Source organism: Puma concolor, chromosome A1, assembly GCF_028749965.1.
Source record: "Puma concolor isolate L17-30 chromosome A1, mPumCon1.1.hap2, whole genome shotgun sequence".
NCBI lineage: Eukaryota > Metazoa > Chordata > Mammalia > Carnivora > Felidae > Puma > Puma concolor.
This window is the reverse complement of record NC_141667.1, coordinates 103,058,595-103,077,859: the sequence shown is the minus strand read 5'-3', so window position 1 is coordinate 103,077,859 and position 19,265 is coordinate 103,058,595. Positions and strand designations below refer to the sequence as shown.

The following is a 19,265-nucleotide window of genomic DNA, read 5'->3' as shown; positions in this document are numbered from 1 at the left end:
CATACTCACTGGTGGTTGGTTTAATCAAAGTTGGTTAAAATGGGGCATTAACAAATGGTGTTAAATGTAGGATCACTGCCTTTTGTTTGCGTTCCTTGTTACCTGGCTTCCTTGTGTAATGCATGGAAGCTTTCTTTACACGGAAAGGAAATTTTATTAAAACAACGTAAGAATGGGACCTTAAATCTTATTATGTTCTACTCTTGTTTTTAATATTTGCTTTGTCTAATTACAGCAGTTTTTTTAGTCTTTTCAGAGTGTTCAGCTTGAGTGAAAGAACGACTATCCGTTTATTGAATTAAGATGTTTAATTTTTTAATTATAGCTGGTGTAAATAGGTTTGGGAGTGAACACAACTGACTATTGGTAACATCAGTTCGTGGAAGCAGAACTAGGCAGGTGGACTCTAGAGGGGCCTAGTAATGGGCAGTGTTCAGTATGCTATGGGGCTTAAGCAGCTCAATTTTACAAGGACCGAGAAATAGAAAGCTTCTGTTAATCTAGCAGGTTGGTTGAATGGAAATTGGTTACTGAGAACTTCCATAATGATTCAGTCATTTTCATTAAAAGTTCTCTACTTTTGTATTTTTTGTCTCATGGGTTTGAAAAGTGCCTGGTTCATCTTTTACTTAAAATAACCAAAGGCTCTGTGGCTTCTCTCAAAATATTAACGTCTTAATTATGCACATTATGCACACTGATTTTACATGGGATGGGTAGAGGTCATTTCTGTTTTGACAAAAGGGAATCCCTAGTTTATTCTGATGGACCCTCCTATGCCTTTCCAGTGCTCTGCCAGCTCTTGACACTGGTAAAAAGAATGGTGAGTGTATGCCAGACTTTAAAAATTTTTTAAATCTTCACAGTACATATTAGGAATCTTGCCAAGGAAGTTTATTTGAAAAGACTACATTGCACTGACTGTGATAATTCTTTAAGCAAATATAAAATTATTTCTCTTGTTTAAGAACATATGGTTGGTTTATAATTTTATTATTTTAGTGACTGTCATTTGTGTTTCAACAATGTGGGAACGTTTCTGTAGAATGAATTCATAGAAGTAGCATTACTGGGTCAAAGTGTGGTGTTTAAGCATTTAAAATTTTAATAGGTATTGCTCAGTATACAAATTTTCACTCCCACCTTTGCTATATACACTGAGAATTACAATTTTTCGCTTTTTACTGGGATGCTAGGCATTAGAAGATTTTTTGGGAGTGGTTGAAATTATATGGGCCAGTTAAATTTGAATTTGTTGGTCTTTGACCATTTAATGCTTTTCTAGCAGAAGTAACGAATGTCAGCAATCTGTTAGTGCCAAATTGTAGGCTGGCATTTAATTTTTATTACTGCTTGTTTTAAGACATGGTTGGCTTTATTGAGGCAGATCCAGAGCTTTCTCTCTCCCTCACTTCTTACATATTTTAACTTCAGGAAAGAATAAATGGCGAGAAGGAACAGCTCTACTATTGGCCTTGCTGCTTCTTGATTTTATTAGAATATTTTAAAGGTTATGTCTGAAAATGCTATCAATACATTGACGACCTTACCATATAATTTAGAATTTTTTTAGTGCAGAGTACATATTGACCAACAACTTTACATTTTTTAGCTCTTTGCCATTGAGAGCAACATTCTCAAAACTAACAGTGGAAAATTGAAAAACTGTTTATACGCCCAAACTGTAGAATTTACTACGGTAATGATCATTGAGTACTTACTGTATTATGTGCCAGGCATTTTGTTTGCATATCTCACTTCTCAAAGTAACAAGAGAACACTTTTTTTTTCTTCACTTTTACAAATTAGTACTTTGAAGTTTGGAGTACTTGTAATTCACCTACTGTCAGTGTTTATACAGATCTTATGGTACTAAAAGGTCTAAATCATCAAACATCCTGTATTATCTTATGTTAAATTTGCTAGGGCAGAGGAAAACACTAACACAAAACTTACTGCATTATTACCGTGTATAACAAAACTTTTGTGTTATGTATTTGTATATTTGCAAGTTCATTAACTATCACAACTGATCTATACAACACAGTTGAAACAGTCTAGTCAGGGTGACATGATCAGTCAGCATGTGCCCCTCAGCCTTCAAGATGCAAGATCACTTTGACAGTGATTCAGTTCCGTAAGTGGGAACTGTTGGAGAAGTGTGTGGGTCTTCCACACCAGAGGGATTATTGGGCACAGGATTGTTTTCACTTGATGGCTCATCTGCTTTCACTCTCCCTACCATGGTCTGTGGCTGAGATCCTAGCTTAAGTCAGAGAGCAGATTGCAACTTTCTTAATGTATTTTTGTTTGAAACTAACAGACCCCTACTCATCACCCAGTGATTAAGCACATTTTGGTATATTTCTTTCTACTCTTCTGTAAAAGAGGAACACTTTTGACCCTTGAAGAACACAGATTTGAACTGCATGCGTCTGCTTTTAGGTTAAATTTCTTTTTTCAATAAATACAATAGAGTATTCTAAATGTGTTTTCATTATGATTTTCATAGCATTTTTTTTTTCTGTAGGTTACTTGTAAAAACAGTACAGTACATGTAATACACAAAGTATATATTAGTCAACTGTTTATGTTATCACTGAGGATTCTGGTTAGCAGTAGGCTATTAGTTAAGTTTTGGGGAGTCAGCAGTTATATGTGAATTTTCGACTGAGGGGAGCCAGTGCCCCTAACCCCCCGCATTGTTCAAGGGTTAACTATAATTTTTTTTTTTAAAGGAAGAAGCAAAATTGTTTTTATTCAAAAAATACTATTAACTACATAGAAAGTCCTAAGGAATCTAGGGAAAAAATCTAAAACCAATATGTGAATTTAACTAGATTACAGATTCCAAAAATCAATAATCAATTGTATTTCTGTATATGTACTAGCAAAAAAAAAAAAAAAAATCAAGCCTTGCTTTCTCATCTCTTAATGGTATTATATGATGGGCAGAGATTCTTAATTTTAATGTAGCCCAGTTCACCAATCTTTGTGGGTTAACTTTAATTTTAATGAGGGGAACTACTGGTATTGTTAGAAAAGGGCAGCAGTAGTTGTTGCCCTTTTTGTAGTACAAAAAGAGTAGTCTTTTTGTGCAGATAATTGTTAAAATACAAAAGAGGGCAAAGTGTTGGAAAATAAGATTAGAAACATCTGATTTATGCTGTGGTTTTTCTACAGGTGTGCTGTTGTGGAAAGGGGGGTCCTGGGTGAACGTTATTATTTACATGGTGTGGAGGTCCTGGGCTGATTTGAGGCGTTTAAGTGAAAGTGTGTGCATGTGTGCATTCACATGGCGGTATCTGACATAATGCAGTCAGATTTCCTAAATGTGTATGTTTTCTTTCAAGGTATTTTGATTACAACCATAGCCTCCAAGGGAGAATTGCAGAATTGGCCTGACCTCTTACCAAAACTCTGTAGCCTGTTGGATTCTGAAGATTACAACACTTGTGAGGTAAAGAAATTTGCTTCTTACATACTTTCTCTTTTCTGTTTTTCTCATCTAGTTGTGTATTTGTAACCTTTGAGAAAAATAATTCTATGAAACACAGAACTTCAAAACTTAGAAGTTTCAAGTTACCCTTTTGCTTTACATTTGTGACCATTTATCTTACTGTTTTCTATAACGACTGTTAAGTTATAAAGTTTCTTTACTATAATTCCTACAAGAAAGTGCAATTGTTTAATCTGTGTAGTAGTTTTCAAAGATAGATTTAAATTTACCAAATTTACCAACCATGATTACTTTTTTGCTTTCTCTAGATTGTTTCTGTGCCTCTTATGACATGTCCACAGTATAAGTAATCTAGTTTTTATCATGTAGTAATTATAATCTCGTTTGCCACTCACTAATCAAATTAACAACAACCTTTCCATATGGCAAAGGGAGTCTGTGTGGATTCCTCATTTCATGTATCTCTTTTATTAGCCGGCTTCACATTTGTGTAGAAATCTGTTTTGAATGGGAACCATTTTAGGTGTTTTTGCTTCTTCAAAGGCAGGGACTCCTCTCCCTCTCAAGAAAGCAAGCCTTGCTCGTAGACAGGACAAGCACTGAAATAACCTAACAAAATCAGGTGGCCTTTTGACTTGGCAGTTTGTCGCCTGATCTGAAAGAGGAAAAGGAGGGACTGGAGAGAGAGGGAGTAAGCAGAGGGGTCTTTAAAGTCACACTTTTCCCTCCCTAAAAACAAAAACAAAAAAGACGTACTTTCCCATATGTACATTTTCCAGTAATGCCTTGGAAATACACTGGTAAGATTACAGAAGAACTGAAATAGTAATTGTATTCAGGCCTTAAGTAAGAGTTGATTAAAATTTAAATCATGCTTTGGTATAGTGGTAACAACACGAAAGGAGATCAAAATTTTAGAAAGCACTTACCAAGAATAAAAAAATTAAAACTACAGTAATCATGAAATTATGGAGCTTCTATACAAGTCGTATTTTAAATATTTATTTTGAGAGAGGGGGAGAGGATGTGAGCGGGGGAAGGGGCAGAGAGGAGATCCCAAGCTGGCTCTGCGCTGATAGTGCGGGGCTTGAACCCACAAACTTGAGATCACAACCTGAGCAGAAACCAAGAGTTGGACACTTAACCGACTGAGCCACCTAGGCACTCCCATAAGTCACATTTTAAAGAGAAAGTATTCTTCTATTAATTGTACGAGGAAAGTAAGTACCAGGTTTCTGCTCCTGATGGAATTACAAGCAATAAATGAGATGTTCAAGGTGGTTAGTAGGTTGCATGTTGTGTACTGGCAGGAGCTCTAGGTTAACCCCTTTGGTGTAAAATGGATGTAGGGAAATAGTTGCTAATTTGAATTTTTTGCCCGTTTACCATGTTTTGTCACCATTACCCAATGAATGGTTTTACATATAAGTAATTTTTAAAAGATATTAAGACTTCTTTTTGACCTAAAATTGAAAAGAATATTTCAGAAGTGAGCTTTTTCAGTTAGATAATATTTATTATAGTCCCTCCCAACCAAAATATCCTGTAATTTTAAGTCATTAAATGCTAGGATAAAAATGTACTATTATGTTTAAGCTAAGATTTTAGATACTTCAATGGTAAAATGATTTCTGTATTAAAATTGATGACTAAATTTATGGGTTTTATGAGAGCTGAAAACATTCATACAAATTAGTCAATATTCTTCAGTTTGCTTTTAAAATGGCTTCATTTATGGGGCACCTGGGTGGCTCAGTTGTTTAAGCGTTCGACTTCGGCTTAGGTCATCATCTTATGGTCTTTGGGTTCAAGCCCTCTGTCAGGCTCTGTGCTGATAGCTCAGAGCCTAGAGCCTGCTTCGAATTCTGTGTCTCCCTCTTTCTCTGCCCCGCCCCGCTCCCCCCACTTGTGCTCTGTCTCTATCTCAAAAATAAACATTAAAGGGGCGCCTGGGTGGCGCAGTCGGTTAAGCGTCCGACTTCAGCCAGGTCACGATCTCGCGCTCCGTGAGTTCGAGCCCCGCGTCGGGCTCTGGGCTGATGGCTCGGAGCCTGGAGCCTGTTTCCGATTCTGTGGCTCCCTCTCTCTCTGCCCCTCCCTCGTTCATGCTCTGTCTCTCTCTGTCCCAAAAATAAATAAACGTTGAAAAAAAAAATTAAAAAAATAAAAAAATAAAAAAATAAACATTAAAAATAAAATGGCATCACTTTTAATTAATTGTAATAATTTAAATATCTTTCACAGGGAGCATTTGGCGCCCTTCAGAAGATCTGTGAAGATTCTGCTGAGATTTTAGATAGTGATGTTTTAGATCGTCCTCTCAACATCATGATCCCCAAGTTTTTACAGTTCTTCAAGCACAGTAGTCCAAAAATAAGGTATCTGTGTAGCCAGTATCAAATTAATTTGTAAACTGTAAGCCTGACCACTCTCATTTTCCATTACCTAATATTTTTGTGATTGGCAGAAGATGCTGATATTCCACAAAGGTGAATTTCAGTAGTTGAAATGTACTCCTTTCATAGCAAAACACATGAAATGTGAACTTTATCTGATGAAATTTTCATCCAGTACAATAGTTCTCTACCTTCTAGATGGTATGCTTCAAAGATCCTTTGTGTAAGGCTGAAAGTCATTGTGTTTTGGGGATGTTGTCATGTTGTTTTTGTTTTAATTTATGAATCTTGCCAAGTACAGGTACCTTCATTTGCAGCTTTGTGGTAAAAATTGCTCCAATACGACATCTGAATTATTTAGTAATTTCAGTTTAAGCGTTTTACATCTAATTTAAAACACTTTGAGCGTGAAGGTAGAAGAATTTTTGAGTACCCTCAGATCAGTAGGGCCAATTGGCCACAAGTTAACCTTGGCCTGCTTTGTTTTCCTGTTATATCCCTAGTTCCTTGAGCAGTGCCTAGCATATAGTTGTTGAAATATTTTGGAATATTAGCCTTTGAGTAACTTGATTATCATCACTTGTCCTGTTGAGCTATAATTATCATGATGCTTTCACACTTTTGAGGTGTGTGAGACTCCTGTAACTTCACCAAAAGTTCCCCAGGCTGCTCTACTCGTTTTTTTGTGTTTTTTGTATTTTTCTTTTTGCTTTCTGCAATTAATACTCCTTTTGTCTTTTGCTTATCATTAGTATGGAGAAGTCAGTGCTTTTCTGATTGTCAGTTGCTCTGATTTTTATTGTTTCCCATTGTCAGTGCTTCATGCTTTTAGATAGAATGATCAAACACCATATTACTATTTAAAGTAGAAATTGTGCAGGATCCCAGAGGCAGAGATAGCCAGCTGCATGAACTTTATGCATAGGCTGTAACTGTTTAGATGTTCATTGGAGTTTATTCCAAGATTCCAAGCTATATTCTGAAGGATTCTCGTTTCAACAATGTGACCAGAGGGTAATCAGGAATCTTTTTCTTGCTTAAATTCTTTATTTCTTTTTCCTTTATCTCGATCTAATTTTAATTACTTTTCATCGTAAGTCATACTTAATACAGTGTTCTCACAGTGGAAACTTAATAGATGCTTAATTTATGGTAGTGTCATGCAAACAAATAATGACATTTTACTCTTCCTGACATAGTTAACTAGAGTTCATGTTCCCTAGGAAGTCTTCTCCTCTTAATCTTTCAACTAAGGTGATGAAAAAAGGTATAGTTATTTGCATATTTTTCTTTACTCCTAAGAAAGTCACTTTTTTTGTGACCCAATTCTTAACAATTGAAAGAAAAACAGAAAAATCCAAAAAGCATATTCCTGGCAATTGGCATACCATTACTAGATATAACAGTGTTTTGTAATTTTAATACATTTTTGTGGGTGGACATTTGTTTAAAACTTGACTAGGTGGACTTCAGTAATATAGAAATGTTTCTGTTTAGTGACTCTTCATTACTACCCATTTGAGATTTTGTTGTACATACCATTAAATTTTTTTCTTCATTTTAACATGTATTTGGGTAAATGTATTTGCTATGTATTTTAGCAATGCGTTAAGCTTCATCTTTATATTTTATTCTATATTATTGTTTAACGCCTTATTTATACAGTTTAACTGATATTTTTTATGTACTATTAAAAGTGGTTTTCCATCTCAAAATAACTGCTGAACTTTGAGAATGTAGAATGAGGCAAAGGATTATAGTTTTATCCATTACAGGATTAAGCAATTGAAAAATCAGAGCCACTTGATTTTTTATAAATCCTACCAGAAATAAACAAAGTTGGGTTATCATTCTTAGCTCATGACCTTCTCATCTTGGCCCACTTGCATTTAGTCTTTAGTTACATATTAGTTATTTTTAATAATAAGCACTCCAACCTACCATCCAGAATGGAAGCTAAGGTCTTAACAGCAACCTACATCTAATCCTGACTTGACCCTTCCCTTGGATTGTTAAAAAACAATTATTGAAAATATATATGATATGTAAAAAAATGTATATATATATATCTGTATGTGTTTTTAACTTTATAAATAGCATTTTACTGAACTTAATCTTTGGTGACTTTTTAAATTTAATATTTTGCTAGGATTCGTCCATATTTTGTCATTATAGCTCATTTGTTTTGACAACTGTATAGTACCTCATACGAGGTTTACACAATTTATTCATGGTCTTCCCCTTGAACCCCACCCTTAGCCTTTAGGTGGCTTTCCAGGTACTTGCTAGTGTGGATAGTGCTGTTGAAAACATTTGCTTGTCTCCTTTTGTCTATTTGCAAGAGTTTCTAGGAAGATGTAAAGTCTTTGGGGAGGAATTTCTAAGACACTGGGCACATAACAAGGAAAGAACCCCAAACTGTTTTCCAGGGCGTTTGCATCAATTCATACTTTCTATTAACAAAGGAAAAGTTTCTCTGGGTGCATATATTCTGCATTTAGTATTGTCATGTATTTTAATTTTTGCCAAATAGAAAATTGTGTTTCATTATGAGCTTGATGGTTATTTCTGTGTCATTGGTTATGTTGAATATCTTGTCATAGGTTTATTGGGTATCTGGTACCTTCTTCTGTCGCCTTTTTCTCTTGGGTTATCAGAAGAAGAGGCAGACAGAAAAAAACTATAGTTTCATGATAAGTACTGTGGAAAAATGAGAGTAAGGGCTTAGAGGTATTTTACATAGAAGTTTCACTGTACAGGTAACATTTGTGTAGAGATTCTGAACAAAGTAAAGTAACACATCTTTGAAAGGTCAAGGGGAAAGACATTAAAGACCGGGAACAAGTATAAAGGTCCTAGAGTTAGGAACAAGCCTTTTACACTGACCAAAAAAGAAAACTTTGCATCATACTAGGAAACGTAGGGAGTAACCACACTGTAGTGGAATGTCTAAGCCAATAGTCAGCAAACTGTGACCCATGGGGCCAAATTCAGCCCATAACATACGAATTAAGAATGCTTTTATACTTAAAAAGTTTATGTTTGGGGGTGGGGGTGAACGTGCCACAGAGGTCTTATGTGACCCACAAATCTTAAAATGTTACCATTTCATCTTTTGTAGAAAATATAGATTGTGTTTTATTGGAGAAATCTGAACAAGGGTATAATGTGATCTTATTGGAGTAATCCTCATAGGAAATCATGGCTTGGACTAGGGAAGAAGTGAAGGTGGTTAAGAAGTGATTGGATTATGGGTATATTTTTACAGGTAGTGCCATTAGGAGTTGCTATGGCATTGACTTGACTATGTCTTTAGTTTTTTTTTTTTTTTTTTTTAATTTTTTTTTTTTCAACGTTTTTTATTTTATTTTTGGGACAGAGAGAGACAGAGCATGAACGGGGGAGGGGCAGAGAGAGAGGGAGACACAGAATCGGAAACAGGCTCCAGGCTCTGAGCCATCAGCCCAGAGCCCGACGCGGGGCTCGAACTCACGGAGCGCGAGATCGTGACCTGGCTGAGGTCGGACGCTTAACCGACTGCGCCACCCAGGCGCCCCGACTATGTCTTTAGTTTTAAAGGAATGTGTACCCATTATATATATCCATTATGCCTCTGCCCACCATCCCACTGTTCAGAGGTATCCACTATTGAAAATATGCACATGTCCTTTTTGAGTCTCTCCACTTTCAGAGAAGTACTAATGTTCTGCACCCTGCATTTTTCACTTAAGATTCATACTCTGTGTGAGCTACACAGAGAGTTTGACTCGTTCTTTTCAGGGTGTGTATACATATATGTGTGTGCCATATATATATAAATACATAACATTTATGGCTCTACATACACCATAATTTTTTTTACGGAGGAGTATTTAAGTTCTTGTCAATCTTCTGTAAATAGAAAATGCTGCAGTGAGCATGTGTTAAATGTTAAATTTTGTTTCTAGGTCTCACGCTGTTGCATGTGTCAATCAGTTTATCATCAGTAGGACTCAAGCTCTGATGTTGCACATTGATTCTTTTATCGAGGTAAGATTGTCTCTCTCCCCTTCCCCCCACCCCCATTTGCTTTTGGGGAAGTTAGAAAATGTTAAATTATTTGATAGTATTAAAATTGGATACAGTGTAGACTTTGTGATTTTTGTTAACTAAAAATAAAAGCACTTTTCCTCTATTACTGATTTTTTTTTTTTTAACGATACAAACATCGATTATGGAATTTGGGTGTTTAATATCTTGAGTATTTTGTTTGTCAAATTTTATCAAATTTTTTGTTTGAATATACTATTCAAATTCCAAATGTAAATTAAGTCTCCCAGCTATTTTGCAGTATTTGAAACATGAAACATTGGTGAGTTTGAATCATCTTAACTTGATAAAGAATCTGAAGGCATAGACTAAAAGGACGGTGCTTCATTTTCCATTGGTTTCCATTGTAAAATTAGAGGTGTCATGGAAAAAATTGACTCTTAAATCTCGTCAAGCGTTTCTAAAGGCCCTTTTACCTTTTCGATAAAAGCAGAAAGGCAACAACAGCATTATTTTCTGGCCATGAACCCTAAGGAACAGGATTTTTTCAGAACTGCTACCACTTGATCACCACAGTTGTAAACAAGTTGTTAAAGTTCCTTAAGCATTTCACTTCTATTTTCATTAAATCAGAGTTTAATAGTTCGTTCCTTTCCAGCTATTAAAAATTTTAGAGGCCATCCTGCTAGAATTTTGTTGGGAAATTATAAGAAAGGAGGGGAAAATGGTGTCATCTTTTCCCTCATCACTTAAATTGACAAGCTTTTTTCTGAACATATCTTACCAGTAGACTATGAGTAGTAGCCATAAGGATCCTCTAGCCATTTAAAAGTTGAAACTAAAACACGAGTCTTCAGTGGATATTGCCGAGTCCTGTGAATTAGGCATTGTGCTTGGTGCTAGGGATAGATACATAAATAAATGTTATGCCTCAAGGTGTTTTCAGTCTGGTTTGGTGTAGAAGATAGTGGATTATCTCAAGGTCTGGCGTCAGCCTGCCTGGGTTCAAATCTCAGCTCCACAGCTGCTAACTTTGGGCACATTATTTAACATGTTTTCCATTACCTTCTCTATAAAATGAGGCTAATAATTTATCTTGTTGGATTGTTAAAAAGATACTTGCTGTAACTAAATTGGAACAGAACCTGCTATTCCAGAGCTATTTCATAGCTTAAAACAGGAACAGGAATAGATACACCAATATCTTATATAGAAATATAATTTAGAATAAAAGATACTAAATTTCCTCAGAAAACAAAATTTCCACAGGACCATACTCAGCAAGTGGAGCAAGAACATCTCCCAACATTGTAAAGTCTTTTCAATTAGTGTTCCATTACCATTTTAACAGTTCTTTCCTACTTGATAATCCTACAAGATTCAACTAGTTCTCCATCCTACCAGAGCAGTCAACATCCATAGGAAGCACCTGACACATAGTAGGCCCTCGATAACCATTTGCTAAATGAAGAAATGGATCATTTATTTCTTGAATTACTGTTTTTATCAGGGGCAGGTGTTACGTCTGCTGAGTCTGACAATATTGACTGAAAAGTGTATTGGTTACTATTATGTGGCTAAGACCTATCTTGGCAAAGCTAAATACTCATACTTAAGACAACATTAAATTTAACGAAGAATGTGTATTGAATCTATAAGCAATGCTGTCGGAGTATTCTCTGTGTAAAATATATATCTATCTGATGAAAAGAGGAACTATAGAGGTTTCAAAGCATCCGATGCAGAGGCAGAACTTGGGGAAATCGAAGATCGAAGTTTTTAAAATTCTACATCAGTACTTCACATACTGTCACATTTGATATTTGAACTTCTCCATTGTTTTATCCGTTGTAATAAGATTTCAAGTTCATCTGTTTGGAGATGTTTCTCTGGGTTTTGGTTTTGGTTTTGTTTCTTTTTTGTTTTTTGGCTTTTTGTTTTTTAAAGATTGTGGGACATCAAAGTTTTCTTAATGTTTATTTATTTTGAGTGGGGGGGTGGTGGCACAGCATGAGTGGAGGAGGGGCAGAGAGAGAGAATTCCAGACAGGTTCCACACCACCAGCACAGAGCCCGATGTGGGGCTCAAACTCAGAAAACCATGAGATGATGGCTTGAGCCAAGATCAAGAGTGGAATGCTTGAATCGACTAAGCCATCCAGGCTCCCCCACGTTACATTTTTTTAAATAATCTTTTTATTATAATTCATGTGTATGTGTAGATAAAATTCAGGATTGAGATGGGGGAGGGTTACTGTTTCTACTTCTTATATCTCCATTTTGCAACCTCTACATAACACAGCTTGTTGGTATAAGGAAATGAATCTGGACCTAAAATTCCATGAAAACCAAATTCAGATGCCCCCTGGGTAGCAAGTTATGTAACTTCTAAACTTCTTTATCTGTAAAATTGTATAACATCATCTTAGAGAAGACTAAATGAAATAGTCTGTTGTTTATTCAGGCTTTTTGGTGACAAACCTGTTTGGGAAAACATAATCTTGATTGCTACTTTTACTATTTTTTCAGTAGTTGGCTTGGAGAACAATAAGTAGTTTGGGGTTAAGTTGTTGGAAACTCAGCATACATTTCCCAGTTATTGATACTTTTAGAGAATTTGTACCTATTACTACCCTAAGAATTGGGATTGGTAGAAATAATCTCTCGACAGACCGTAATTTTGAAGGAAAATTAAATTGTATTTTGAAGATTATCTTCTTCTGGGTGAGGGAGATGAATGCCCCATGTCCTAATGACATGGTTTTATTCTCACAAACTAAAATTACCTTAAAACATACCCAATCAGTGGTACCTGGGTGGCTCAGTCAGTTGAGTGGCCAACTTTGGTTCAGGTCATGACCTCATGGTTCATGGGTTTGAGTGTGGGCCTGTGTCATGCTTAGCGCTGACAGTGAGGAACCTGCTTCAAATTCTGTCGCCCCCTCTCTCTGCCCCCCCCCCCGCTCATGTTCATTCTCTCTCTCTCTCTCTCTCTGTGTGTGTCTCTCTCTCTCTCTCTCTCAAAGATAAACAAAAACAAAACCCACAACCAATCATACTGTCTCCAAAAGAATGGCTTTAGGTCGTTTACCAAAGTCATGGGTTTTGACAATTATCATCCTACATTTAATTAATTGTCTTATAACCTAATATTTCAGGCCAATTAATTCCATCTTTATTTGTACCTTCTTAGAGTTTCTTTAAATGTTACCAACTTACAGATGACTGGTTATTATGTATAAACCTTTCTAATACATTGAAATGCTTAACAAGAGAAAAAATTTCTCATGCAATAGAACCTCTTTGCATTGGCTGGTGATGAAGAACCAGAGGTACGGAAAAATGTGTGCCGGGCACTTGTGATGTTGCTTGAAGTTCGAATGGATCGCCTGCTTCCTCACATGCATAATATAGTTGAGGTAATACAAACAACTTAAAGACACTCGCTTCATTTTTCCCCCAAGAAAATCCTTGAGATAAAAATGCATAATATCAAATTTATTTAACACATTTGTTGGGGATGAATAATGAAAACAGTTATGGCCTTAAAATTATAAGTTATCTTTATGGTGACTTTTCTCTCATGAGATTTAAGATGTGTATAGAGAGGGAAAATTATTTAAAGGAATAGATGGCTTTTAACCAGAATAACTAGCAAATATTTAAATTATTTGTGTTTATCAGATATGGGTTAGACTAAGTGATCACTAAAACTGTGGTACATTAAGTAGCACATTCTTGTGTCATTGGAGTTTGGAATTACAGTGTTTGTTTTCCACCCATTACTGGTAAAATTATTCTGATCCACTTGTGATTTATGGTAACAGTGAAATTTCTGAGAAGACATAATCGCTATAGTTTTTTTTTTTTTAAGACTCTTTCAATCCCTATGCAATTAAAATAATTTTACTAGGAAATTCTGAGTAGGTTAATCATAGATTAGCCATATTTAAAGGAAGTAGTACATAGCACCAAGGTAAAATTATTATTAGAACAAAATAACTTGTTTGGGCAGTACTCAGTACTGCTAGTGTCAAACTCTAGCACCTAGTTTTCATATTATTGGATATAGTTGTGTGTGAGTAGTATATAGCTTGGCAAGTGTGTGAGAACGTTATTTAGATCCTTTGTATGTTAGAGAGAAAATCTTTTTTTTAAAGGTTGGGGTCTAAGACCTGTTAGGAAAAGGCTAGCATTGCTAGTGCACAGCCAGTCCTTTTCTGAAGCGTATGGAAGGGTCGTTGTAGAAATAAAGGTATGTAGCAGTACTAAATGGGAATAAGGTACATTTTCTCTGATGAACTTATTCTCTCTGAAGTGCTTAGAAGAATCAGGTGGAGTTAGTTGAAAGTTTAGTGAAAGCTGGAGCTAACCAGAAAGTTAAAGACCTTTATTTTATCATTTGCTAGGGCCATGTCATAGCTGGGAAGCCAGCGTAGAACCGCAGAGTTCTACGATTCTTCAGCGATACTGAGCTTGGTAGTAGGACATGGTATGGAATGTAGTAGGGGTTGGCCTATCATATCTTTTGCGTTGCCATGTTTAGCCCTGTGAGATGTTGCAGTCAGGGAGAGAGTGTGTATAAAAGCTTCATCCATCATTTGACGCCATTTCCACGCCCATATACATTGGGAAATGCTATGAGTGCCTTTGATTATATTTATTTTGTTTTTGCATATTTTAAAAGATTTTTTAAAAGATTTAAAAGATTTTTGGGGCGCCTGGGTGGCTCAGTCGGTTAAGCGTCTGACTTCAGCTCAGGTCACCATCTCACGGTCCGTGAGTTCGAGCCCCACATCGGGCTCTGAGCTGATGGCTCAGAGCCTGGAGCCTGCTTCCGATTCTGTGTCTCCCTCTCTCTCTGCCCCTCCCCCATTCATGCTCTGTCTCTCTCTTGTCTCAAAAATAAATAAACGTTAAAAAAAAAAATTAAAAGATTTAAAAGATTTTTTAAAAGAGGGGTAGACACAAAATTTGGATAAATTTTATGATCAGGTGTTCCTACAATTAAGAATGAATTTGGCTTGGCATGTTAAAAGGACATGATAAACCTATTTTCTCAGAAACTATAAATTATAGTAGCACTAAGAAATGTCGCTAGTTCTTTCCAAATTAAAAAAAAAATTAACTTTTGTAATTGTATAATATGTATATGTCACTTTATATTCGTGAAAATACAAAAGACAGCTTGAGTTGTTACATTATAAAAAGATTCTTCGTTTTAAAGAAAGGTATAATGGACTTTCTTATTTTGATGTTTCTAAGAAAACAGTGTTTGTTAATACATTTCATAAACTAAAATACACCTGTACAGAAGCAGATAGGCCAGACATGCTTAGGACACTTTTCATTAAGCAACGTTCTATACCAGTGGTTCTTCAGTTTGGCTGCGTTTTAGAATTGACTCAGAAACTTTTAAAAATCCAAAGCCTAGGTTGAGAATCACTATAAAGTTCAAGGCCACAGCAGAGGATGACCATTACCTTGCTGGAAAAAGGTTAGGTTTATTTTAATTGTGTGATTTAAACTGATTAATACTAATGCTTTGTTTGTAGTACATGCTCCAGAGGACGCAAGATCAAGATGAAAATGTGGCTTTGGAAGCCTGTGAATTCTGGCTCACTTTGGCTGAGCAACCGATATGCAAAGATGTACTCGTAAGGCATCTTCCTAAGTAAGTGTTCGTTCTGTTGAATGCTACCTTGTTCTTATATTTAACAGTGAGTCCTCGTTTTTGCATTTTTAGATTGCATTCTTCTGCTGTTAGGGAATGAAATTCTAAATGAGTTAGACTTAATTTTACTTGGTATAACTGTTGATTATAACTAAAGAGATTTTTCAAGAAGCGGTTTTTGGGGTTGTTTTTTTTGTTTTAATTACATGTGAGTGGTTTATTCTAAATCATAATCTTAATTGTGGATAATTTGTGGCACGTTTCTGTCTTTCCTTTTTTTTCTTTTTTTTTCCCCCTTTAATCCTGTTAATTTGACTGGACTTGGGTGGGGTTTTCTCCCCAAAAGTAATTTTTCGGTAGTTGTGATGCTATCGGGTTTTTGGTTAGCCTATTATTAAGCCTATTTCTAACTCTGAATGCTGTTTTATCAGGTTGTTTTTTTAATCTTTTTTCCACTTTTATTGAGACATAATTGACCTAAAACATTGTATTAATTTTGCTACATAATGATTTGATACATGTGTTAAAGTTAATTACTTTTAAAAGTAATGCTTGGGGCGCCTGGGTGGCTCAGTCTCAGTTGAGCGTCTGACTTCAGCTCAGGTCATGATCTCACGGTTTGAGGTTTGAGTCCTGTGTCAGGCTCTGTGGGTTTGAGTCCTACGTCAGGCTCTGTGCTGAAAGCTCAGAGCCTGGAGCCTGCTTCAGATTCTGTGTCTCCCTCTTTCTGACCCTTATCCACTCATGCTGTCTTTCTTCAAAAATAAGTTTAAAAAACATTGGAAAAAAAATTTTTTTTTTTTGAATAAAAAAATAAAAGTAGTGTTTAACTTTCTTTTGAAAAATTTTTTGTGTATGTTAGTGCCATATGCCAAATAACATTTATTCAGAGTGTTTGGGGAGAGTTAAATTTGATAGTATGTAAAAGCACTTCACATGGCATCTAGCTCTCTTCAGTACTTAAAATTTTGATTATACTGTTTTGTGGTTTGCTGTTTTCAGTTGTATATTGTGCAGTTTGCCTTTCTCATTTTTTAAGCTTTGAATACTATTCCATCATGTTGTGCATACTGTTTTATATTCGACCCTTCTATTGTTGAATATTTACATTTGCCTTTTTTTTTAATGTTTTATTTATTTGTTTTGGGAGAGAGTACAAGCAAGGGAGGGGCAGAAAGGGAGAGAGAGAAAGCATCTCCTGCAGGCTTCATGCTTTCAGCTCAGACTCCAGAACCATGAGATCATGACCCGAGTGGAGATCAAGAGTTAGATGCTTAACCAACTGAGCCACCGAGGCACCCCTGCCCTTTTTTAAAAATTATAAGTAATCCTGGAGTCAGCGTCTTTTCTTTGTCCATAAGTGGTTATCTCTTTCAGGTAGAATTCTTACAAGTGATGTTTACCAAAGTCAAAGGATCATAAATACTCCACAAATTGTTCTGTAGTGAAGTTACACCAATTTATAAGCCACCACCAGCATCCCATCCTGTCAACCTTCTGCTGGCCATTACCATTTCTGTAATCTTAGTCATCTGGATGAGCAAAACAAAACCACTTGTTTTAGTATGTTATGGTATCGGTGGGTTAACTTTTTTTTTTCCAGATATTTATGTTACTTGGATGTTCTCATTTTCATATCTGTCGCATTCTTTTTCTTTTTCCACCAAGAAAGCAGCAGTTGTACCTATATTTTATTCTAGTCAGTCTGCAGTTTATTAGGGAGTAAAGTGCAAGGTGGTGTGCTAAATGGATTTTCTTCCTTTAGGAAATCCAGATAATTAACTTTTTTTCTCCTTAACTTGTGTTGCCACTTTTATGATGTGCTTAATTCTTACTGTAGGACCATATAATTCAAAAAGTCATATAAACGGGTGCCTCAGTCAGTTAAGCATCTGATTGTTGATTTCAGCTCAGGTCATCTCACGGTTGGTGGGTTGAAGCCCCACATCAGGCTACCTGCTGACAGTGCAGAGCCTGCTTGGAATTCTCTCTCTGTCCCTCCCCAGCTCTCTCTCTCCCTCAAAAATAAATAAAACTTTTTTTTTTTTTTTTAGTGTTTTATAAGCAGACATTAATTCATACAAAGACTGAAGAAATTCTATCATGAAAACCCAAGCTATAACATTAGGAAGTATTGTTAATAAGCAATTATAACTTCATGCTCCAACTTGGTTATTACACTAATAAAACCTAAACATCCTTAAAGCAAGGAAGAACTTGGTATCAGGCTAAAAGAGCAGAACTTAATCTTTTTTTCTATGCTAATTGTTGCAGACCTTAAATAACCTAAGGCAGCCATAACTGGGTTTGATACATATATCTTCTGAACCATTGGTTTGGGAACCATATTTATATAAAACAAGGCTACTTTTATTTTTTCATTATAAAAATGCATTTTGAGGACTGGAGAACAACCACACTTATCTGATGCTGAAATAGGAAACATAATAAAAGCACTAGTTTTTCCTAGCACTGTTCATCAGCCCCATGTTTATTATGAGCAAAAAATGTTTGCTTAGGAGTAAAAATTGTATATGTAATGAGAACTGTGTTGTTATGAACTCATATAGAAAGCACCAGAGTGTCAAGGGATGACAGTAAATTCTTTTATGTGTTTCTGGGCTTTGTAAAATCTGTTCCTTTTTTTTTTCTTTTGTTTTAACCAATATTATTCTCTTTTGATTACTGAATATTTGATGATATATTTTCTTATCTGGCAGAGCAATTCTTCATTTTTTTTTAATGTTTATTTTGAGAGTGAGTGCGTGCATGTGTGAGTGAGCGGGGGTGGGGGGGGGCACAGAGAGACAAGGAGAGAGAATCCCAAGCAGGCTCCACACTGTCAGTGCAGAGCCCAACACAGGGCTTGAACTCAAACTGTGAGATCATGACCTGAGCTGAAATCACCAGTGGAATGCTTAACTGACTGAGGCATCCAGGTGCCCCTCATTTCATTTTTTATTCCCAGTTATTTTGGCTTTTCCCCCACCTTTATTCTTATACATTAATATTAGTACCTCCTGGCACTGTTTGGATTAATCTATGTAAAGCAAGTAATGCTAAGTACGTATTTAAGGACTCAGTAAACATTCATTGTTGGTATTGACGTCGTTGCCTTTCCGTGAAATTGCATTAAAAATTGTCTCTTGGGGCGCCTGGGTGGCTCAGTTGGTTAAGCGTCCAACTTCAGCTCAGGTCATGATCTCTCAGTCCATGAGTTCGAGCCCCACGTCGGGCTCTGGGCTGATGGCTCAGAGCCTGGAGCCTGTTTCCGATTCTGTGTCTCCCTCTCTCCCTGCCCCTCCCCTGCTCTCTGTCTCAAAAATAAATAAAAACATTAAAAAGAAAAAATTTCTCTCTTTACTGGGGTGCCTGGCTGTCTCAGTCAGTAGAACATGGGACTCTTGATTCAGGATCATGAGTTCAAGCCCCATGTTGGGCATAGTGCTTAATTTTTTTTCTAAAAAAGAAAAATTCTCTTTTTTCGGGCTACATGAGGCTTCAGGAGAAGGCTCCTTAATAATTAGACCTAAAAATAGTGGTCTGCCTTGAAAGATGGGAATTCTTCAGACAAACGCCATATTGCTACATGGTCACAGTTAATGTCCATATCTCACTTTCCAATTTGATTTGCTTACCCAGCTTTATCAGTCCCTTATTGCCTGCATATCTTTTCATTCTGTTTTTCTCTGGCACAGACATCACAA

At 36.1% G+C, this 19,265-nt stretch overlaps 1 protein-coding gene across 3 annotated transcripts in view; it reads left to right on the top strand.

Annotated features, from left to right (window-relative positions):
- Positions 1 to 19,265, top strand: part of TNPO1 (transportin 1) — a 98,044-nt gene that overhangs the window by 47,094 nt on the left and 31,685 nt on the right. For all 3 annotated transcript variants that reach the window (XM_086699131.1, XM_086699114.1, XM_025924917.2), the window contains exons 5-9: positions 3,354 to 3,460; positions 5,705 to 5,838; positions 9,804 to 9,885; positions 13,181 to 13,303; positions 15,440 to 15,558. In XM_086699131.1, the coding sequence (XP_086555257.1) occupies positions 3,354 to 3,460; positions 5,705 to 5,838; positions 9,804 to 9,885; positions 13,181 to 13,303; positions 15,440 to 15,558 (565 nt within the window). The remainder of the gene's footprint in view (positions 1 to 3,353; positions 3,461 to 5,704; positions 5,839 to 9,803; positions 9,886 to 13,180; positions 13,304 to 15,439; positions 15,559 to 19,265) is intronic.